At 44.9% G+C, this 25230-nt stretch overlaps 1 protein-coding gene across 1 annotated transcript in view; it reads right to left on the reverse strand.

Moving 5' to 3' along the window:
- nid2a (nidogen 2a (osteonidogen)) overlaps nt 1–25230 on the reverse strand; it is a 133137-nt gene that overhangs the window by 50697 nt on the left and 57210 nt on the right. The window contains exons 19-23 of the mRNA XM_080202687.1: nt 23994–24233; nt 22425–22664; nt 20888–21127; nt 16287–16529; nt 14476–14703 (exon numbers count right to left, since the gene is read on the reverse strand). Coding sequence (XP_080058813.1) covers nt 14476–14703; nt 16287–16529; nt 20888–21127; nt 22425–22664; nt 23994–24233 — 1191 coding nt within the window. The remainder of the gene's footprint in view (nt 1–14475; nt 14704–16286; nt 16530–20887; nt 21128–22424; nt 22665–23993; nt 24234–25230) is intronic.

Consider the following 25230-nt stretch of genomic DNA (forward strand, 5'->3'; position numbering starts at 1 on the left):
CTCCCCTCGTTGGAGATCTCTACTGCCTCCCGAAGATACACAAGGCAAACACAACCATCGTATCGGGCAATGGGACCCTGTGCAAGAACCTCTCCGGCTACGTTGAGGGCATCCTGAAACCCATTGTGTAAAGATCCCCCAGCTTTTGTCGCGACACTACGGACTTCCTACAGAAACTCAGCACACAGAGTAGTTGAACCAAGAGCACTCCTCGTCACAATGGATGTCTCGGCATTGTACACCAACATCCCCCGCAATGACAGCATTGCTGTAACTGCCTCAGTACTCAACGCCGACAACTGCCAATCTCCAGGTGCAATTTTACAACTCATCCACTTCTTCCTGGGCCACAATGTCTTCGCCTTCAACAACAACTTCTTCATCCAGACACACGAAACAACCATGGGGACCAAATTCGCACCACAATATGCCAACATCTTCACGCACAGGTTCGAACAAGACTTCTTCACTGCACAGGACCTTCAACCGATGCTATACACTAGATACATCCATGACATTTTCTTCCTTTGGCCTCATGGTGAACAATCACTGACACAACTATATGATAACATTAACAAGTTCCATTCCACCATCAGACTCACCATGGACTACTCTCTGGAATCGGTTACATTCTTGGACACATGCATCTCCATTTAGGATGGTCACCTCAGCACTTCACTGTACCGCAAGCCCACAGATAACCTCACGATGCTCCACTTCTCCAGCTTCCACCCCAAACACATTAAAGAAGCCATTCCCTCCAGACAAGCCCTGCGTATACACAGGATCTGCTCAGATAAGCAGGATCACAACAGACACCTCCAGATGCTGAAAGATGCCCCCATAAGAACAGGATATGGCACTCAACTCATTGATCGACCGTTCCGACGCACCACAGCGAAAAACCGTACCGACCTCCTCAGAAGACAAAGACGGGACATGGTCGTCCAGTACTTCCCCAGACCGGAGAAGCTACGACATCTTCTCCGGAGCCTTCAACTTGTCATTGATGAAGATGAACATCTCACCAAGGCCATCCCCACACCCCCACTTCTTGCCTTCAAACAACCGCACAACCTCAAACAGACCATTGTCCTCAGCAAACAACCCAGCCTTCAAGAGAACAGTGACCACAACACCACACAACCCTGCCAATAGCAACCTCCGCAAGATGTGCCGGATCATCGACATGGATGCCATCATGTCACGGGAGAATACCATCCACCAGGTACATGGTACATACTCTTGCAACTCGGCCGACGTTGTCTACCTGATACGCTGCAGGAAAGTATGTCCCGAGGCATGGTACACTGGTGAGACCATGCAGACGCTACGACAACGGATGAATGAACACCACTCAACAATCACCAGGCAAGAGTGTTCTCTTCCTGTTGGGAAATACTTCAGCGGTCACGGGCATTCAGCCTCTGATCTTCGGGTAAGCATTCTCCAAGGCGGCCTTCACAACACACGACAGCGCAGAGTCGCTGAGCAGAGACTGATAGCCAAGTTCCACACACATGAGGACGGTCTCAACAGGGATCTTGGGTTCATGTCGCACTATCTGTAACCCCCATGACTTGCCTGGACTTGCAAAATCTCACTAACTGTCCTGCCTGGAGACAATACACATCTCCTTAACCTGTGTTTAATGCTCCCTACACACAGATTGTCTGTACCTTTAAGACTTGATTACCTGTAAAGACTCGCATTCCAATCATTACTCTGTAAATTGAATTTGTGTCTTTATATGCCCTGTCTGTGAATAGAACTCCCACTCACCTGACAAGGGGACAGCGCTCCAAAAGCTAGTGGCTTTTGCTACCTAATAAACCCGTTGGACTTTAACCTGGTGTTGTGAGACTTCTTACTGTGTTTACCCCAAACCAATGCTGGCATCTCCACATCACGGTCACTGATACCACACTGCCTGGCTCAATCCCCACCCTGCACAATATTCTGCACCCTCTCCATGATGTGTTTTACTCTGATGCTAAGGAGGCAATGCACCATGTGAGACTCTCAGTCAGTTACGGAAATGCCTGCCTGTTCTCTTAACACTTTGCTGCTCCCTCCAATGTTGTTCCTTTCCCATTAGTGTCATGGTATAAACTGCACATCTTAAAGCCAACACTACTCCCAGCAGGCTGCAACAATGAGTGTCTGTTTGTGAGTGGCACACTCCATTAATAATCCTGTCTAATCCGATTCTTCTCCACGTTCATTCATTCACTATCCTGAACTGAGCTTGGGTGGATGGGTAGCCATCTCCCAGAACTTCCAATCCAGGAAAGTGTGATCCTCCCCAGTGATTCCCGGTTACTCCTCCAACACACTCAGAATTCCGAAGCTCGAACTGACACAGTTGGAGATAATTCCTACTCTTCAAAGCAAAGACCCTTTGATCTCCTCACCCTTTGCTACACAATTGGTTGTATTGTTTATTTAAAACACTGACTGACCTGGTGCTTCACACTGTGGTTGGCCAGTTCCAGGTGCTGTCCGAGTCCCAGGAATTTCTTGTCCGTTATCATTCACACACCAGCAGTAGCCTGTGCTGCCGTGACATTGTAGAGGTCTGAAGTTCCCTTCTTCATCACACTGAGGGATATAGGCTCCAACAAGAGGTTCACGCAGATTCAACTCTGCTTGCAATCTCTCTCGAAGTTGTTCACAAGCTGTCTTTGGATCCTGATCAACTGCTAATCAAACAAGAAAAGAATTGTTGGGAACTATTACATAATAAAAATACAAATTTTTACGTTGTCCACTGTAACTTCCTTTTTTGTACATGGCTTGTTGTTCCCAGTCTATCTAAATGAAAGAAGAGAGACAGAAGGCAATATACATTTCAAAAATGTTACATTTCACTAAAATGTTTAACTTACCACCTTGAATTGATCTTAACGAGACAGGAATGAGTATGTGCATGTGTCTGCGTGAGTGAGAGTGGGAGGTGAGTGAGTGCATGTGCATGAGTGAGTGAGAGGTGAGTGTGTGTGTGCGTGAGTGAGAGGTGAGTGTGTGTGTGCGTGAGAGAGGGGTGAGTGCGTGTGTGCCTGAGAGAGGGGTGAGTGCGTGTGTGCCTGAGAGAGGGGTGAGTGCGTGTGCCTGAGAGAGGGGTGAGTGCGTGTGCCTGAGAGAGGGGTGAGTGCGTGTGCCTGAGAGAGGGGTGAGTGCGTGTGCCTGAGAGAGGGGTGAGTGTGTGCGAGAGAGGGATGAGTGTGTGCGAGAGAGGGATGAGTGTGTGCGAGAGAGGGATGAGTGTGTGCGAGAGAGGGATGAGTGTGTGCGAGAGAGGGATGAGTGTATGTGAGAGAGAATGTGAGGGTATATGTGTGAGAGAGGGGTGAGTGTGTGTGTGCCTGAGGGGTGAGTGCGTGTGCGTGAGAGAGGGGTGAGTGCGTGTGCGTGAGAGAGGGGTGAGTGCGTGTGCGTGAGAGAGGGGTGAGTGCGTGTGCATGAGAGAGGGATGAGTGCGTGTGCATGAGAGAGGGATGAGTGCGTGTGCGTGAGAGAGGGATGAGTGCGTGTGCGTGAGAGAGGGGTGAGTGCGTGTGCGTGAGAGAGGGGTGAGTGCGTGTGTGTGAGAGAGGGGTGAGTGCGTGCGAGAGAGGGATGAGTGTGTGCGAGAGAGGGATGAGTGTATGTGAGAGAGAATGTGAGGGTATATGTGTGAGAGAGGGGTGAGTGTGTGTGTGTGTTTGAGAGAGGGGTGAGTGTGTGTGTGTGAGAGAACGTGTGTATGCATGTGAGAGAAGGTGAGTGTGTGTGAGAAAGAGAGGGGATTTAATATTTGGGGATATGGACTCCAATAAGAGGTTGAGATCCACACAATCTCTCTCGGTGCTGTTCACAAGCTGTCTTTGGACATTCAATGTTCTTAAAAACAGACAGAAATTGATGTAAATGATCATTAAATCATGCATAAATGTCCCAGATTCCTCCTAATTTGTCCCTTTTCTATAGCTGCCATGGTATAAACAGCACTCCTTCAATGCAATGGTATTCTGAGCAGCCTGCAATAGTGAATGTCTGTGCGTGGCATTGTTAATTCCTGGCCAATCCCATTCTTCTCAATGATCAGCCATTAACAATCATGAACTGAGCTTGGCTGGATGAGAATCTATCTCCCAGAATCTCCGATTGAGGAAAGTGTCATCCCCTCTACTGCTTTGCACTGACGCCCGGTTACTCCTCAAACACACGTGGAATTCCAGAGCTCAAGCTGAGGAGGTTGGAGACACTTCCTACTCTCCAAAGCAAATTAAACATGGTCATTCTTCATATTTGAAACACTGACTGACCTGGTGCTCCACACTGTGGTTGGCTAGTTCCAGGTGCTGTCCGAGTCCCAGGAATTTCTTGTCCATTTTCATTCACACACCAACAGTAGCCTGTGCTGCTGTGACATTGCAGAGGTCTGAAGTTCCCTTCTTCATCACACTGAGGGATATAGGCTCCAAAAATAGGTTGAGATCCACGCAGTCTCTCTCGATGCTGTTCGCAAACTGTCTTTGGACGTTCAATATGGTCTAAACAAACAAAAAGAAACTGATTTAAACAATCAATAAATAACGCACAAATGTTGCAGATTTTCATGTAACGTCATGGTGACAGGGTGGCACAATGGTTAGCACTGCTGCCTCACAGAGCCAGGGACCCTAGTTCGATGCCCAGCTTGGGTCACTGTGCGGAGTCTGCGTGTTCTCTCCATGCCTGTGTGGGTTTCCTCCGGGTGTTCCAGTTTTCACCCATGGTCCGAAAGGTCATAGAATCTTAGAAATCCTACAGTATAGAAAGAGGCCATTTGGCCCATCGAGTCAACACCAGCCACAATCCCATCCCGGCCCTACCCCGATATCCATACATATTTACCCACTAATCCCCTTAACCTATGCACCTCAGGACTCTAATGGGCAATTTTTAGTATGGTCAATTAATCTAACCTGCACATCTTTGGACTGTGGGAGGAAATCGGAGCACCCAGAGGAAACCCACACAGACACGAGGAGAATGTAAAAAGTCCACACTGATAGTGACCCAAGCCGGGAATCAAGCCCAGGTCCCTGAAACTGTGAAGCAGCAGTGCTAACCCACTGTGCTACCGTGCCGCCTGACATGTTGGTTAGATGCACTGGCCATGCTAAATTCTTGCTCAGTGTACCCAAACAGGCCCAAGAGTGTGACCACTAGGAGATTTTCATAGTAACTTCATGACAGTGTTAATGTAAGCCTACTTGTGACAATAATGAATAAATTTTAAACTTCTTCTACTCCAGGTGTCACCAGTCTATTTATAGGAAAGAAATGATATCTACACCAATACATTTTAACAGTATTCAATGATTATTTTAATTTTCACCTCAGTGGTGTCCAACTCTGACACCCACCAGGGATCCATCTGTATACTCCACAATAACTTTTTAAAAGTTTATTGTAGATGTCTGAAGCAGGATCGATAGCCATATGACTTCCTGTTGCTCTTATTATTTATCTTCTTAAAATGGTTATGGAAATCAATTCAAATATTATTCTGATTGGTTATGGTTTTGATATGGAGAAAGCAATGGGGAACTATAGACATCCCAAGCTCCCAGACAATTTAAAAATAGTGTAACGCTTGAACACATTCCTGTTGTTTGCAAAGATACAGCCACTCTGTATGAGTGTATGTTTCTTCCAGCAAGCATAAGTGAACTATGCTGTAGCTATACTGATCATCTGAAATTGGTTGTTACAGTGGCTGTTAGCACACTCAGGATTGTTCAACAAGTGCTACCCAATCATGAAATCACATCTAAGAGTAGACGTTTGTAAGTGAGGGCCATTTGCACACGGCCTTTAGTCTGCCTATTTTAAACAACCAAAGGAACATGTGGTTTCATTCAAGCATCCAAATTCCGGGATCTATGGCCTACATATCTGGCATCGCATAAGCACTGAAATTTGTCCATGACGTTGCTCAATTGTGTGAGAGGCAGAACATCTTTTTGAACTGACAGCTGCATCCTGTTAGTAGCAAATACCACTTGCGTAGCCATTGTATAGTAACAGCGTGAAACAGCTTGCTTAACCTATCTTCAAACTGATGGGCGGCTCTGCCTTTCCAGGGTAATCCGAGGTACACCGGGCACTTTTTGCTCCGAGTGTGGCGGCCATTGACCTGGTTGCAAGTTTGTGCGAGCCACATACCGCAAGCCATTCGCTGGCCCATGCTATCTTCCTGATTCTATTGCAGTCAGCGCATGCATTTGGAGAATTCTGGATATCCATCTTCAAGCTCCTAATATTTCACTTTGTTCCTAGTTCCTGAAAATCTGATCATGTCTTCAAAACATGCCCCCTCTATATAAAATGGTGCCAACATGTACCAGAACTTCTCTAGCCTGCAGAATATTATTCACCCTCCCCATGATGTCCCATAAGCTGGCACCATGGAGACAACAAAACACTTGGAACTCACAATGATAATTACAGAAATGCCAATCTGTCCTCCTGACTATGGAACCATGGAATCCTATATAAGGGTTTCGTTCCATCACTTTGCTTGTTCCTCCTATACTGCCTCTTACTCATTAGTGCAATAATCAAGACTGCACTCCTTCAGGGTGGTGTCACTCCCAACAATCTGCAAAATACAGTGTCTGTCTGAGCACAACCCAATGACTCCTGTATTTCCAATCCCTTCCTACTCTTCTGAAATGCCATCCACTAACTCTTCGGAACTGAGCTGGGGTGGATGGATGGACACCTCATGGAGCATCTGATCCAGAAAATTCTCATTCTCCTTCATTCCCTGTAGTGACCACAATTTCCCACTAAGCTCATTGAAAAATCCAGAGCTCGGGTTGAAGCAGCTGGAGATACTTCTTACTCTTGAAAACAAATTAAAACATTCTTTGAACTCCTTGTTCTTTGCTCCACAATTAATTAAAAGACTGACTAACCTGGTGATCTGCACTGTGGTTGAACAGTTCCAGGTGGTGTCCGTGTCCCAGAAATTTCTTGTCCGTTTTCATTCACACACCAGCAGTAGCCTGTGCTGCTGTGACATTGCAGAGGCCTGAAGTTCCCTTCTTCATCACACTCAGGGATATGGACTCCAACAAAAGCTTGAGGTCCACGCATACTCAGCTCTGTTTGCAGTCTCTCTCGGTGCTGTTCACAGGCTGTCCTTGGACGTCCAATGGGTTCTAAACAAATAGAAAGGAACTGAATTGAATGATCATTAAATAATGCATAAATGTTGCAAATTGTCATGTAACATCAACTCTTCTACACTCCTAGTGTCACCAATCTATATATAGGAAAGAAATATTTAAACTGTAACATAATTCACATGCGATTGTCTTAATCATCACGTTAAATGGTTTCAACACCAAGAATCCATCAGAATTCAGATTTGTAGTGAGTGTTATAATGTTTATTGCAGACACAACCAGAGACTTCTGTATCTGTAATTGGATAAATATCCTTTCATGAGTATTGCTGTGAGGAACATTAGAAACTGTTGCGCAGAAACATTCTTCCTTGAATGTAACTGCAAAGAATTTTCTTGACTAAAATGTTATTGTGGATGATTAATTTACTGGAAAGTAATAGGGAAAAAATGTCATCAGGTGATTTCTCATTGATAAATTTGAAACAGAGGAGGAAAAATAAAACAAATTATCCCAGGACAGGGGGAGATGGGGACACTAACAGCAGCAACATGGAATGAAGAGGCACAAAGGCACATGGAATTTCATTTTCAAAGTCATATTTTTTTCCTTTTGTTTTCTTGTATTACTTTTGCCATGTGCTTTTTAATCAATATTAGTCCTTTGCATCTATTTCTGATTCTTAGAATGAAGATGAACTGCCATTTCTGTAAAATCTGAACAGTGATGAATTGACCTGGGGCAAACAAGGAAACCAGTGAGGTGAGGTCAGTCGGAATGAAGTATACAAGGAGTACTATGGGCTGGCTAACATCCAAAGAGAATAATGGAGGAAGTAGGGGGAGGTGAGGATAATCAGGAAGGTAATCAGGCTTTTTGGATCAAAATGAATGTGGTCTGATCTTTTGTTCCCATCATATTTGCAACACAAAGGCAAGCAGTAATGATAGGCACAATACCCACACAGGAAACAATAGATGACCAAATCAGTTGTTTGCACAGCTTCTCTGAATTACACCTTGGTGTTTCTCCAAATTCCCATTTAGACTCACATAGGAACTTTAGTATCTTTGAACTCCTGATTTTTGCTACAACACTCAACATTTTCTTTAATTAAAAGACCGACTGACCTGGTGCTCCACACTGTGGATGACCAGTTCCAGGTGCTGTCCGAGTCCCAGGAATTTCTTGTCCGTTCTCATTCACACACCAGCAGTAGCCTGTGCTACCGTGACATTGCAGAGGCCTGAAGTTCCCTTCTTCATCACACTCAGGGATGTAGGCTCCAACAAGAGGTTCACGCAGGTTCATCTCTGCTCGCAGTCTCTCTCTTTGCTGTTCACAAAGAGTCTTTGGACGTTCAATGGGTTCTAAATAAAAAAGATTCTAATTTTAAAATAACTAGAAAATAACAGCACAAATCATTGGGTCAATCACTGCCTCTTGTCACTATTACTCTGTTTACAGGAAAGGAAACAGAAGAATCTTGTGCCCTCATCCTTGGTTAGTTTTGATGCAGAGGGACATTTAATTAGGTCGTGGAGTGGCATGTGGGCACCCTACCACATTCCCCACTTCTATCTTAATTAAGCCCATGGCACGAATGCCTTTGGACAGCCTTCCCGTTCTGTCAATTGAGGCCCTTAAGTGAGCAATTAATGCTCATTGGTATTAACCCAGCACCAAGTGGGGGGCTTACCTGCAAACCCTGTCAGGCCTGATCGAAGCTTGGGGAGGTGGGGACCTGCTGAGAGTCATCCCTCTGCCCTTGTTGCTGAACGCCCTTCCCAGTGATCCCCACTCTGTGGCCACTCCCACTAGCCTGGGGTCCAGTAACAGTGCTTGACGTTGGGTAAGTGGGTACTGGCAACAGCCACTGCCTCCCTGGTGACACTGCCATTCAATAGAGCTGCTGGCATCTGATTGGCAGGTAGCTCTTGGAGTGTGGAACTCCTGGACTCCTTGATCCTGAGGGAAAGTCGCCCACTGGCCCGTCAAGTATCTGAGTGGGGCAAAACACTGTGGGCCTTCTTGAGAAATTCCTCCGGCCAGAGAACCCAATCACCATCACAAGATTCCACCCACAGACAGAACACAATATTCTTAATGCAACACCTCAAATTTTTCCCCATTCTACCATCACCAAAGATATTCCTACAGCTGGCAACCAGAGCATCCGGAGGAAACCCACACAGACACAGGGAGAATGTGCAGCCTCCACACAGGCAGTGACTTAAGCCAGGAATCGAACCCAGGTCCCAGCACTTTGAGGCAGCAGTGCTAACCACTGTGCCACCGTGCTGCATTTGCCAGAATAGACAGTTATGTACATTTTGCCAGTGATGAAGCCAATTGGACTGAGTGGGTGCTTCTTATTGTGGCTCTGACTGGCTTCCCATAGCTGGAATTATTCATTGCAAATGGAGCCTTGTATTTGTAGATGTGTTACTTTGTTTTGAAGCTGCGGACTTATCTGGCCTCATCTGAATGCAGTACTTGCTACTCGTAACTTATAATCTAGTCAAATCAGTGTTAACAAGGATATAAGATGTGGTTAGCAGAACTTCGGTCCTCAAATGAAGTAACTAATGTTCTGGGGAATACCATTGGACCCAGCACTCAACATCCTCCTACGCCACACCCTATAAAGCACTGACCCAACCAGCATGCATGTTCCATTGGCCCTGCAGTGTGATGTCGAACTTTATCTGGCACCCATGAGATTCACCTTTGTGTCTTCCATGCACAGTTTTACCCACAGTCTGGCAAAAAAAGGATCTGTTGGCTCCCGACATGAGGGAGGGTGTTGACTCCCACATTTGGATGGCGGGAAGTTCAAACCTACCCCCATATGTAGCTCACTCCAGACACAGCAGGGAAGTTTTGTATGTGTTTTCTATGATGAATTTTATTTCAGAGGCTTATAGTGAGGTGGATGATGAACATTCCTGTGACAGTGTCTGATAGGACCTTGGAACGAATATTGTTTGGTGATGCCCGCAGCTCCATGTATACTGACAAAGAATCAGCTCTCAGAAAACAGCTGTACACCAGTGCCTCAGGATGTTCAGAGTGTCTCGGCAGCTCACTGCAGACATTAGCAGCTTATAGGGGAGAGGGTTTGCAGCTAAGTGACCAGATGGTCATGCTTTACCCAGGGCTGTTAAAGTGGCCACCATCCTTCACCTCTTTGCCTCTAGCTCACTCCAGAGATTGGCAAAAGTTATTTGCAAAACACTGCAGATTGCCACTCCAAAAACTCCACACATAAGGACTAATGCTATGTCTTTTTTAAGTCACTTTTAAGTTTATTTAGTGTCACAGGTAGTCTTACATTAACACTGCATTGAAGTTGCTGTGAAAATCCCTGAGTCGTCACACTCCAGCACCTGTTTGGGTACACTGAGGGAGAATTTAGAATGGCCAACCAGCACATCTTTCACACTGTGGGTGGAAACCGGAGCACCCGGAGGAAACCCACGCAGACACAGGGAGAACATGCAGACTTTGCACAGACAGTGACCCAAGCCAGGAATCGAACCCGGGTCCCTGGCGCTGTGAAACACCTGGACCACCCGGAGGAAACCCACGCAGACACAGGGAGAACATGCAGACTCTGCACAGACAGTGACCCAAGCCAGGAATCGAACCCGGGTCCCTGGTGCTGTGAAATACCAGGACCACCCGGAGGAAACCCACGCAGACACAGGGAGAACATGCAGACTCTGCACAGACAGTGACTCAAGCCAGGAATCGAACCCGGGTCCCTGGCACTGTGAAACAGCAGTGCTAACCACTGTGCCACTGTGCTGCATTTTCCAAAATAGACAGTTATATACACTTTGCCAATGATAAAGCCAGTTAGACTGAGTGGCTGCTTCATATTGTGGCTCTGACTGGCTTCCCACTGGTGGAGAATCACTGACTCTATGCATGTGACAATCAAGGCACCCACACATCATCTAAGAATACTTCTGACTCCATCATTGTGCAGCTCAGATGTAACCACAAAATGATCACCATGTAGGCATATGCAAGGTTCCCAGAGAGCTGCCATGTTTTATTCAACCTGCAGCTGTCCACCTTCCCTGAGCTCTTCAAACCTCAGAATGGACCCTTTCACCCCTTGTTTATCAAGCTGTAAATCTGTCCAATCTGCCCACGGCAGGTGGTGAGTGCGGGAGAGATTTCAGGCCAGACAGCGCAACAACCTCCCCACACCATGGGCTCCCTGGCAAGTATCCTCATCGCTTCAAGAGATTACTGGAAAAACAGAGTGGAGTAAAAACATCCTCGTATCAACTAGGGATTGCTTTGGCAGCCTTATCTCACAGGAGTTTCCTCCTGAAATATAATTGGAAAGAAATTTGTAGGTGGTGAGGAAAGCTAAAGGCATGCTGGCCTTCATAGCAACAGGATTTGAGTATAGGAGAAGGGAAGTCTTGCTGCAGTTTTACAGGGCCTTGGTGAGGCCACACCTTGAATATCATGTGCAATTTTGGTCTTCTGGTCTGAGGAAGGACATTCTTGCTATTGAGGGAATCCCGCGAAGATTCATCAGACTGATTTCTGGAATGGCAGGACTGACATATGAAGAAAGACTGCATCCACTGGGCTTGTACTCATTGGAATTTAGAAGAATGAGAGGGGATCTCAGAAACATAAAATCCTGATGGGAATGGACTGGATGCAAGAAGAATGTTTCCAATGTTGGGCAAGTCCAGAACTAGGGGTCACAGTCTAAGAATAAGGGGTAAGCCATTCAGGACTGACATGAGAAAAAGCTTCTTCACTCAGAATTGTGAACCTGTGGAATTGTCTACCACAGAAAGCTGTTGGGGCCAGTTCATTAGATATGTTCAAGATGGAACTGGACTGAGCCCTTGCAGAGAAATAGATCAAGGTGTATGAAGAGAAAGTGGGAATGGGATACTGAAAGTGCATGATCAGCCATGCTCATTTTGAATGGTGGTGCAGGCTCGATGGGATGAATGGCCTTCTCCTACACCTATTTTCTATGTTTGATGGTGTGCGTGATTTGTGAAGAATATTTTAAAGTGTAATGAGATCGGGCAGAGAACTGGAGACAAAAATTGAAGGCTAGATTTTCAACTGGGACTGGAAGCTCAACTCTTTCTGGATCCTAACACTCTGCTGTGGCACTGTAAGTGATGTCATCCTATTTTTAAATATAAAATGTCTAAGATTGAGCACATACCAGGAGACATGGATCTGGAAGGTTCTTTGATTAGGTGAAATGGCAGCCATGACATGACTTGCTGTTTGCTGAGGATATGTTGTGGCAGGATATGGAACAGGCTGGCACACATGGGCATATGCTCCCATGCTTTCCCAAGGCTTTCTGATATCTCATCATAGAAGCAGTTGGCAAGAGCTTAATTCTCTTCCTGGTGCCCGCCAGAACAAGACTGCCTACAAAGATCAAAAGGGCCTGGATAGACATCAGCAGTGGGGTTGTCACACAGACATTGTGGATCCAACGTTGCAAGAGGCTCAATGAGCTATTAAGGTCTGGGAAAGTGAGTGACAAGTGACCCCCGGCCATAGGCCTCTAACTCAGTCTGTAGCAGCAGCATGAGCACGTACTGAGCAAACTGACTACACAAACCTCTCCCAAATATTGTCAGAGTGTAAGTGAGACATCAACCACCCTCACCTCAGGGACTCAATTGTAAAGCGGCTATCGCTGGAGGAACACAGCAACTCTTCTCAATGTCATGGTTGGATTAGCAGAGCAAGGCCAGGTTACTCATACATCATTCTCTCTTCATCCTGCTGAGGAAACAAGTGCACAGCAGGCACGAGATGGCTCAAAAGAGCAGGGAGTTGTTAACCTGCACAGCCTCACACCAGTGGAGGAGATAGTGTGTGAGATTGCAAGGATGCCATCAGGACAGGCTGTCAGTGAGACAGAAGCCATGAAGAGCAGAAGCATTTGATAAAGCATGGAGGAAACTCCTGCCCAATGTGCACCATGGCTCTTCAATCCACAGTCTTTCCTGGGGTTGGTTGTACCTACTGAGTAGCCCAGATACTTATCAACATCTTCTTACGTTGCCCCACAGGGCCTGTACCAGTGGAAGCTGAATGGCCCTGCACAGGTGTACCAGCCTCCTCAGTGTAGTGAGGGTGAGGTGGGGAGACTCCTCAGAACCTGCACCGTCACATCATTCCTCTGCACCATCCGCCAGCACAGACACACTCGCAGCTGTTGGGCCTCAATCAAGATTCGAAGGAGAAGCTGCACGTTGCGGTGAGAAGGTGGAGGACACTGAAGCAGAGACAAGTGCGGACAATCTCTCTCACAGTCACGTTCTGCTGGGCAGAGATACTGGGCCTCGAGTGTCACAAACTGGAAGAGTCTTCTTAGAGCATCCAAAACAGATGAGCTCCTGAATGTCAGAGATCCTGGAGCCATTGCAGAGCCATGGGCAGACAATAGAGGAGACCATGCTGCACATGCTCCATCGATTTGAGTGCAGGAGCGCCACCACAGAGAAAACGAGGAGCAAGAAGGAGAGAGACGCACAGACAGACACACAGACAGACACAGGCCACTCTCTGTGAGGTTCTGTACTGATTGGCACAGAAAGAATGAGAATCTCAGTGGGTTTGATCACTCAGTATCACAGATGGAGCACAAATGCTGGGAGTGGATGCCAGCTGCATGACCTTGTTCAGCATGCCAGTGCGCTACATAAGAGCTTAAGCCACCCCCTCAGGGACAACAGCATAATTCCATGTCTCCTTGCTCCCTTCAATTCACAAACCATCTATGTGCCAAGGCCCTGTGACAGAGGCTTCCCCAGCAATACAGCAGCTTGTGGAATCCTGGGGTGGGCCAATGGGAATCTCCACCATGATGTGGAGATGCCGGCATTGGATTGGGGTAAATACAGTAAGAAGTCTCACAACACCAGGTTAAAGTCCAACAGGTTTACTTGGTAGTAAACGCCACTAGTTTTCGGAACGCTGTTCCTTTGTCAGGTGAGTGGAGAGTTCTGATCACAAACAGGGCATATAAAGGCACTCAGTTTACAGAATATTGATTAGAATGCCAGTCTTTACAGTTAATCTGCTAGTCAAGTCTTAAAAGTGCAGACAATGTGAGTGGAGATGGCATTAAGCATAACTCACTGAGTAGATCACTGCTTCAGTGATAATATGAGCAACACATCAGTACCTCAACAAAGTGCAATTCAGACTCACTTAAAGAATAAAAGTTTATTTTCAATTCCCCTTTTGTCTATTACCATTGAGGTCATTTCGCTTCATTAAAACACTGACTAACCTGGCGCTCCACACTGTGGTTGAACAGTTCCAGGTGGTGTCCGAGTCCCAGGAACTTCTTGTCCATTTTCATACACACACCAGCAGTAGCCTGTGCTGCCGTGACATTGCAGAGGCCTGAAGTTCCCTTCTTCATCACACTCGGGGATGTGGATTCCAACAAGAGGTTGAGACCCACGCAGTCTGTCTCGGTGTTGTTCACAAGCTGTCTTTGGACGTTCATCGGTTGCTAATCAATAAAAAGAAATTAGTTTTGACACAAATTAAAGGAACAAATCATAGAATCCCCACAGTACAGAAGGAGGCCATTCGGCCCATCTAGTCTGCACCGACCACAATCCCAGCCAGACTCTATTCACGTAACCCCATGTATTTACCCTGTTAATCCTCTGACACTAGGGTCAATTCAGCATGGCCAATCCACCTAACCTGCACATCTTTGAACTTGGGAGGAAACTGGAGCATCCAGAGGAAACCCCTGCAGACACAGGGAGAAGGTGCAAATTCCACACAGACAATGACTCAAAACCAGAATTGAACCCAGGCTCCTAGTGCTGTGAGACAGCAGTGCTAATCACAATGCCACCATGCTGCCCATATCTTGCCTCTAATGCTCCTTCTTGTACAGTTTGTGCTGTCATTAGTCTGCTCATAGGATAGAAAACACATACAAACTAGTATGCTTTAAATGTAATACACTTTATACGTTACAGTTAACTTAAGATCTTAAATTGATCCAAATTCTATCACTACCAGGGATACACCTGTACCCATCAGTATTTAGTACTTTCAAACAGTGTTGTATAACTTGAGATATGTAACCCTATATATACATATATATATATATATCTAACTCTAGATGCGTTAACTGTGAGGAACACAGAATTATTTTACATTCAAGTAATTGGAAAATCATTGGTATATGACTTGTGCAAAATAGTGTTGCACTGTAATATTATAATATTATTGTGAATAAAATTTAAATGGGAAACAGAAGTTTTGGGGGTACTTTTGACCTGGGCAGGTGAGTAGGTTATGAGTGAGTGTGGATGAAATATCTATTGGGTCAAGGTTCCAGCAGCCAACTTTCACCTTTAACCTCAGCATGGCCTACAGCACATGGAAATCCTTGATCAGACAAGCGGGTTGTTAATTTAAATACATAAGGTGTTCACTGTCATCTTCTATAACCCCAAATTCTGATTTTAACATCATGTACGGATATCCCAGGTTTCCTGGAACTCACTGGGAAATCAAAGCAAGAGGAGAGGTGAATTATCGGGGGTCAGACAAGTGGCAGGCAAGAAATGCTTTAAATACTGAGAATACACACATGCTCCCTCGCCTAGGTGAAAAACCATTATTCACAACCTTATGCTGAGAATGAGCTTTCATTCCTACAATTTGGAGATCATTTCTATTATACTGGATTCTACTTTGATGGATTTACCACAGCCTAGCTTTCAACCTCAATTTATGCAGCTCTATCTCGGACTGACTGAACTGATAATCCACAAACCTCGGGCAATGCCCTGAGGTTCCAGGCTCAAATCCTGCGATGGTAGATGGTTACATTTGAATTGAATAAAATCCCAATCTGTCATACAGCTCAATGGGATGTGGGTGCTGTTCACGAGGCCAGAAATTATAGGCCATCCTTAAGCCTTCAGCAAAAAGCTGTTTCATGAACAATCAGTTTTACACATATGCAGCTCATCAATTAGAATCACCTTAAAATATATTAAAGCCCCTTTGAACTTCACATTTTTCCTTCAGTGCCAGTTATTTTGCACATTTAAAACACTGACTAACCTGGCAGTCCACAGCGAGGTTGACCAGCTCCAGGTGCTGTCCTAGTCCCAAGAATTTCCTGTCCGTTTTCATACACGCACCAGCAGTAGCCTGTGCTGCTGTGACATTGCAGAGGCCTAAAGTTCCCTTCTTCATCACACTCAGGGATATGGATTCCAAGAGAGTGAGATCCACGCAGGCGCACCTCTGCCTGCAGCCTCTCTCGATGCTGTTCACAGGCAGTCTTTGGACGATCGATGGTTACTAATTGAACAAAAAGAAACTGGTTTTGAAACAAACACAAATTTAAAGTAAAATTGTCTCACATTGAGAATCCCACATCTCTTCATACAAGGTTATCACCATCTGTTCACAGGATAGAAAACCAAGCAAATATGCCTTATATGCAACACTTTTCACATGCTGTAGTTAATTTATCACTTCATATTAATCCAAATTCTACCACCACCTGGGATACATCTGTACCCATCAGAATTTAGTATTTTCAACAAGTGTTCAACCCAAAATCTGCGAACTGATAAATGTTACTTTTTGAGAGTTAAATGTGAGCAACTGCCTTGGTGGCTGTATATTACGGAGCTTTCTAATTGGCGGTATAATTGGAAAGGAATCGTGTTGGAAATGTTTATGCTGCAATGCAATTGGGAACAAAGATGTTGAGAGAACATTTAACCTGACTGCATTGGGTGAGTTTGTAAGTGGGTGGCGAGTTAAAAGAACCAAATACAAGTGTGTCGGCAATCTGCCGACTTTCACCTTGTTCTGACCTAAAGCATGTAGGAAAAACCGGTAGCACAGACGGATTGACAATTTAAATATGGTGTGTGCTTACTATCTGCTTTTTTGAGCCTGAATTCTGACTTTGACGGGGTGCACATGCATTTTCCTGGCTTCCTCACTAGAAAAATCAAGGTGTGAGGACAGCAGAATGGAGAGGACTGATGAGTGTCAAGCAAGAACTTTCTGAAATCTCACACTGCCTTCCTGCCAAGGTGAAAGACTTTTGTCCACAGGATCTGTTCTTGGAGTTGCTTTCATTGCTTTAAAGATAATTTCCAGTATCTTTTCTGGGCTCTTTACCATCATTTCCAGAGATGTATCAATGACAGGTAGCTCTGTCTTACTATTCTGCATCTCCATGTCAGATGATCTTAGCAAAGCTTCAAGTCTGATCCTCACAGGGTCTCTTTAGATAGCGGAGCTGAAATGGGTTGATGTGGGTCAGCATCATGCCACTTGCTCTAATGGGTCAGGAAACAAGATAATCCGGTGCAAAGCCAGTGACTAGGTCACGTTTAAGTTTACTTATTGATATCACAAGTAGACTTACATTAACACTGCAATTAAGTTACTGTGAAAATCCCCTAGTCACCACACGCCAGCGCCTGTTCGGGTACATGGAGGGAGAATTCAGCATGGTCAATGCACCTAACCAGCCCTTTTTTCAGACCGTGGGAGGGAACCGGAGCACCTGGAGGAAACCCATGCAGAGGCAGGGAGAATGTACAGACTCTTAGCAGATCGTGACCCATGCCAGGAATCAAACCCAGGTCCCTGGCACTGAGGCAGCAGTGCGAACCACTGTGCCAACCATATAAAAAAGTCAGACACAAATGCCCCATTGAAGCTCCTGGTCTTCCTCATTCTCCTGGCTCCCCTCGCTGTGAACCGGTTGGGACGCTAAAATCTATCTCATTGTATTACAAAATTATTGAATGAGAAAAATATACGAAATGTGGAAAATATCCACTTTGAAAGAAAAAAACCACACAGACTGCAATAGCTAAACAAAAGAGGAAACCATGATAATAAAGGAAAAATACTTGGATGCAGGAAATCAGAAATAAAGACAGAAAATTCTGGAAATACTCAGCTGTTCTGGCAGCATCTGTGAAGAGAGAAACAGAGTAAATGGATGGAATTTTTAGTCTAACCCACAGGGAAGTTTCCATGATTCCTGCTGGGCAGTGGGATGGCTGAGTGTGTGTGATCAGCTAATTGATTATAATCAGTGAGGAGTATACTGAAGCTTGAGATGGATCAGGCAGGAGGTTGGCCATCCCCATTAGCTTGTGGGGTCAAAAGTCTAGATGCCATATTTAAATGGTATCCAGACAGGCATTCATTCACTGTAGACTGGGAGCTCTACCCTATTCCTCCATGTTGGAGAAGCTAACAGATGTGACAATCCACACCCTGGGGTATACAAACGCCTCCAGCATTACTGACCACTCATTTCTAGAAAAGAGCACCACTTGTGATACACCCATGGTCAGGCCAATGCTAACTGCTGCAATATAATCTGTTCACCAATATCTTGACGCCCTGCTACCTCCTGCTGCTCAAGATCTTGCTCCTCCTGGCCCTGTGCCAAGCTGCGACTGGCCTTCCTTCTCCTCAATGAGAGCCATCACCAAGGCAGAATTATCTGCAGCCAGCAATATCAGCACAGTGATGCTTGAACAAATTGAAGTAATACATTAAGTGACCATATCCTTTACAGGTTCCTTTCATCACAAAGCTATCTGACCAGCCAAACCCTTCTGGCTTCAATCTAGACATGGCATCCCCACCCCACCCCTTCCAGGTAAAGAACCTCCTGGAGGATCAGAGGTGGGTGTTCCTCCTGCTCATAAATGACTACGTATGGAGACATTGCTCCTTGACCAGGCTGATGAGTCACCTGCAAGAAGTCTTCCTCTGACACTATTCTGATGCCTCCACTACCCTCGAGATTCTACAAAGAGATCATTGCTCGGCAGCATTGAAATACTAACTGCATGAGCCTTTGTCAGCAATGACCATTTACCCAGAAGGATGGGGAAGTTTACTGCTGTCCACCAGCTGTGTCCCTTGAAGACATCCAGCTCCTTCCCTCCCTCACTGCCTTTGACTACATCTAATGGCACAGAATGAACAGCAGCTCCACACCATGCCGGGATCTCGATGTTATGAGACTCATGAGTCAGGAACAAACCTGATGCAGTGCAGACGTAACCAGAGAGAGAACTCAACGGAGCATCTTTGTCATCCAATTGCCTTCTAATTACTAGTGGCCCCTGTAGTTGATCAATGTGTTGACATTAAACTCCACCCATCCAAAAAGACCATCCACCCACTCTGAGCCATCACACTGATTGACTGTGTGGTCAAGATCAGATCTGACAAATGGTGCACATCACCTTTCAAACTCACACAACCATCTTCGACCCTCCCCGTTACCCACTACTCTCCCCATCTCCCTTGACCCACTTAATATCACGTATAATTGGGGGGTTTTTTTACCTTCTTTTTATCATTTTTGGATATTGTTTTCAAATTTAATTCTTTATGCTCACTTGTTTAAGAACATGGCAGCAGGAGTAAACCATTCGACCCATTCAGCCTGCTCCACCAGTCAGTAAGGTCATAGGTGATTTGATGTGGCCTCAACTCCACTTTCCTGCTTGCCTCCTATAACCCTTGCCTCTCTCGCTGATCAAAAATTCAATGACCCAGCTGCCACTGCTCGCTGGGGGAGAACATTCCAAAGACAAACGGCCCTCGGACAGGAGAAATTCCTCCATATCTCCACTTTGAATGGAAACCCCTTATTTTGAATCTGTGCCCCCTAGTTCTAGATTCCTACCTCACACAGAATCTTCTATGCTTCAATAAAATCACTCTCATCCTTCTAAACGCCAATGAGCGTAGACCCAACCTGCTCAACCTTTCTTCGTAAAACAATCCTTCATCCCAGGAATCAGCCCAATGAATATTCCTGAACTGCCTCCAAGGTGAGTATATACTTCCTCAAGAAAGGTGATCAAAAGTGTCCATAATACTCCAGGTGTGATCCCACCGATACTCTACCTCCTTGCAGTAAAAGCCAACATTCTATTTGCCTTCTTAATTACTTGCTGTCCCTAAATACGACCTGGTGTGATTCATGAACAAGGGCAGCCATGCTCCTTCTGCATCATGGTATTCTGTAGTCTCTATCCATTTAAATAAAATCCAGCTTTTCTACTTTTCCCGCCAAAGTGAACAACCCTGCCTTTTCCCACATTGTACATCAGCTGCCAAATGTCTGCTGACTCATCTAGCCCATCAATATCCCTTTGCAAACCCTGCATCATCCTCATACCTTGCTTTCCTGTCTATCATGGTATCATCAGCAAATATGGCTGCCATCCAACTGGTCCCTTTATCCAAATCATTAATTATAGATTTTAAATAACTGAGCCCCCAGCATTGATCTCTGCAGCACTCCACTAGTGACAATCTGAGAATCTCCTATTTATCCTAACCCTCTGTTTCCCCTTTGTTAGTCAATCCTCTGTTCATGCTAAAACAGCACTCCCAACACTATTTGTTCTTATTTTGCATAGTAACTTTTATGTGGCACCTTATCAAATGGCTTTTGGAAATCAAAAGACATACATCTACTGGTTCCCCTTTATTCACCCTGCTTGTTACATCATCAAACTGTTTCGATGATGATCAACTTACCACTCAATAAGTTGCAAAATAAAATCACTTTAAAATAAATTAAAATCTCTTAAAACTCCTCATTTTTAGTGCATTATTAGTCATTTTACCCATTTAATACACTGACTGACCTGGTGCTCCACACTGTGGTTGCCTGGTTCCAGGGGGTGTCCGAGTCCCAGGAATTTCTTGGCCATTTTCATACACGCACCAACAGTAGCCTGTACTGCCATGACATTGCAGAGGCCTGAAGTTCCCTTCTTCATCACACTCAGGGATATGGATTCCAACAAGAGGTTCACGGAGAGTCAGCACCGCTTGCAATCGATCTCGTTGCTGTTCACAAGCGGTCTTTGGACGTTCATGGCTTGCTAATCAAACAGAAAAAACTTGCTTGGAAACAAATACAAATTACAAGTACACATCTCGAACACAAGTTATGTTACATCTTTTCCTGTAAACTGACTGCTGTCACCAGTTCTTTATTCGGTTTAAATACAACGCATAATATTATCACCTCAAATTGATTCAAATTCTACCATCATCAAGATTACACCACTACAGTTAATATTTTGAGCTAGTCTTAATAACTCATTTGTGACACAAATATTATCTGATAAATCTTCCTTATTGAGTATTTGTTGTGAGGAACTGCCTTGCCAGAGGTATCAGGCAGAACTTTCTCAGTGGTGCTCGACTGGAATGAAATTGGTTTACTAGAATGTGACTGCGCAGGATATTTTTTACATTGAAGTAATGTGATTTCAGAGAAAACTTCAACTGGAGACCAAGATTTTGGGGAGAATTTTAATCTGACCATGTGGGTGGACTTGCGAGAGAATGACGGGTGTAAAAGGGCTGAAACTGCCATTGGATTGAGGAGCCAGCAGCAACCCACCAAACTCCACCAACCTCAGTGTGGTCTGCAGTACATGGGAATCCTTGGTGGGACAGGAGGATTGGTAAGTTAAATATGTTCAATTTTCATTACCAGCTTCTTAAATGCTGAATTCTGATTTTAACAGCAGTTTTGGGATATGCCAGGGAAATCAGGCCAGAATTCTCCAACCTTGTCCGTGGCTGGGAATCTTCGGCCCTGCTGCTCTGAACAGAGATTTGGCTGAGTGCCAAATTCCCCGTTCTCATTGGCAGCAGCGGCGGAGCATGAATGGCTGGAGAATTCTGGCCCATGGCGAGAGTTAATGGGATTAGAAAAGGCTGATCAAGGGACAGGCAAGAAAGGTTTTAAACATTAAGGTCTCACATCTATTTCCTTCCCTGGTTTAAAAGCTTTTTCTCAGAGCAGCAATTCTGAAAGTGTGCACTTACTGCATTAAACACAATTTCCCAATACTTTGGAAGACAATTTGACTGTTCTGGAGTTTACACAGATTGATCCACATTTATCTTTCAGTATTCAGTTCAGTGTGGGAGCTACTTTATCTTGCACCACAGATCAGGGACAAGGTGGGAAGAAGCAGCAGCAACACAAACAGGCACTCCACAGCTACAAGAGATACCCAATGCCTCAATCACCTGTTTCTGTGCTGATCAACGTCTATGAATGACACCAGGATCTGTTCCAATTCAGAACCACTTTTTAAAAAAATGTCCTTCTTGACCTATCATCTTTGCTACAATATCTCTATATGTGAAACACTGACTGACCTGGTGCTTCACACTGTGGTTGACTGGTTCCCGGTGCTGTTCGAGTCCCAGGAACTTCTTGTCCATTTTCATACACACACCAGCAGTAGCCTGTGCTGCCGTGACATTGCAGAGGTCTGAAGTTCCCTTCTCCATCACACTGAGGGATATAGGCTCCAACAAGAGGTTCACGCAGGTTCATCTCTGCTCGCAGTCTGTCTCGTTGCTGCTCACAAGCTGTCTTTGGGCGTTCATTGGTTGCTAATCGAATAAAAAAAACTGATTTTGAAACAAATACAAATTACAAGCATCCCTTACACAAGTTATGTGACATCTCTTCCTGTGAACTGACTGTAATCTCCAGTTCATTTCTATGCTTTAAATACAACACATGATGTAGTTAATTTATCACCTCAAATTGATTCAAATTCTACAATCGCCAAGAAAATGAAAATAAGCACCAGGAGTGAGTATTTTGAACTATTTTTAAAAGCTCATTTGTGACACCAATACTATCTGATAAATCTTCCTTATTGAGTGTTTGTTGTGAGGAACTGCCTTGCCAGAGGTATCAGGCAGAACTTTCTCAGTGGTGCGCAACTGGAATGAAATTGGTTTAGTAGAATGTGACTGTGCAGGATATTTTTACATTGAAGTAATGTGATTTCAGAGAAAACTTCAACTGGAGACCAAGATTTTGGGGAGAATTTTAATCTGACCATGTGGGTGGACTTGCGAGAGAATGATGGGTGTAGAAGGGCTGAAACTGCCATTGGATCGAGGAGCCAGCAGCAAGCCACCAAACTCCGCCAACCTCAATGTGGTCTGCAGCACATGGGAATCCTCGGAGGGACAGGCAGATTGGTAAGTTAAATATGATAAACTTTCATTACCAGCTTTTTAAATGCAGAATTCTGATTTTAACAGCAGTTACACAGATTTCTGAGACTTTTTGGGATATGCCAGGGAAATCAGGCCACAAATCTCTGACCTCGTCCAATGCTGGGATTTTCCACTCCCGCTCCTCTGAACAGAGACTTGGCCAAGTGCCAAATTCCCCGTTCTCATTGGCAGCAGCAGCGGAGCGTGAATGGCTGGAGAATTCTGGCCCATGGCGAGAGTTAATGGGACTAGAAAAGGGTGATCAAGGGACAGGCAAGAAAGGTTTTAAACACTAAGGTCTCATATCTATTTCCTTCCCTGATTTAAAAACTTTTGCTCAGAGCAGCGATTCTGAAAGTGTGCATTTACTGCATTAAACACAATTTCCCAATACTTTGGAAGACAATTTGACTGTTCTGGAGTTTACACAGATTGATCCACATTTATCTTTCAGTATTCAGTTCAGTGTGGGAGCTACTTTATCTTGCACCACAGATCAGGGACAAGATGGGAAGATGCAGCAGCAACACAAACAGGCACTCCACAGCTACAAGAGATACCCAATGCCTCAATCACCTGGTTCTGTGCTGATCAGTTTCTATGAATGACACCAGGATCTGTTCCAATTCAGAACCACTTTTTAAAAAAATGTCCTTCTTGACCTATCATCTTTGCTACAATATCTCTATATGTGAAACACTGACTGACCTGGTGCTTCACACTGTGGTTGACTGGTTCCCGGTGCTGTCCGAGTCCCAGGAACTTCTTGTCCATTTTCATACACACACCAGCAGTAGCCTGTGCTGCCGTGACATTGCAGAGGTCTGAAGTTCCCTTCTTCATCACACTCAGGGATATAGGCTCCAACAAGAGGTTCACGCAGGTTCATCTCTGCTCGCAGTCTGTCTCGTTGCTGCTCACAAGCTGTCTTTGGGCGTTCATTGGTTGCTAAACAGATTAAAAAACTGGTTTTGAAACAAATACAAATTACAAGCATCCCTTAGACAAGTCATGTGACATCTCTTCCTGTGAACTGACTGTTATCTCCAGTTCATGATGTAGTTAATTTATCACCTCAAATTGATTCAAATTCTACAATCGCCAAGAAAATGAAAATAAACACCAGGAGTGAGTATTTTGAACTGTTTTTAAAAGCTCATTTGTGACACCAATACTATCTGATAAATCTTCCTTACTGAGTGTTTGTTGTGAGGAACTGCCTTATCAGAGGTATCAGGCAGAACCGCAGCTGGAATGAAATTGGTTTAGTAGAATGTGACTGTGGAGGATATTTTTACATTGAAGTAATGTGATTTCAGAGAAAACTTCAACTGGAGACCAAGATTTTGGGGAGAATTTTAACCTGACCATGTGGGTGTACTTGCGAGAGAATGACGGGTGTAAAAGGGCTGAAACTGCCATTGGGTCGAGGGTCCAGCAGCAACCCACCAAACTCCACCAACCTCAGTGTGGTCTGCAGTACATGGGGATCTCGGAAGGACAGGCAGGTTGGTAAGTTAAATATGATAAATTTTCATTACCAGCTTTTTAAATGCAGAATTCTGATTTTATCAGCGGGTACACAGATTTCTGTGACTATGCGATATGCCAGGGAAATCAGGCCAGAATTCTCCAATCTCGTCCGCGGCTGGGATTCTCAGGTCCCGCTGCTCTGAACAGAGATTTGGCCGAGTGCTTATTGGCAGCAGCAGCGGGCAGAGAATGGCTGGAGAATTCTGGCCCATGGTGAGAGTTAATGGGATTAGAAAAGGCTGATTGAGGGATAGGCAAGAAATGCTTTAAACACTAAGGTCTCACATTTATTTCCTTACATGGTTTAAAAGCTTTTGCTCAGAGCATCAATTCTGAAAGTGTGCATTTACTGCATTAAACATAATTTCCCAATACTTTGGAAGCCAATTCCACTGTTTTGTGGTTTACATCG

This window comes from Carcharhinus amblyrhynchos, chromosome 14 (genome assembly GCF_965287045.1).
Source record: "Carcharhinus amblyrhynchos chromosome 14, sCarAmb.v2.hapA, whole genome shotgun sequence".
Classification (NCBI taxonomy): Eukaryota; Metazoa; Chordata; class Chondrichthyes; order Carcharhiniformes; family Carcharhinidae; genus Carcharhinus; species Carcharhinus amblyrhynchos.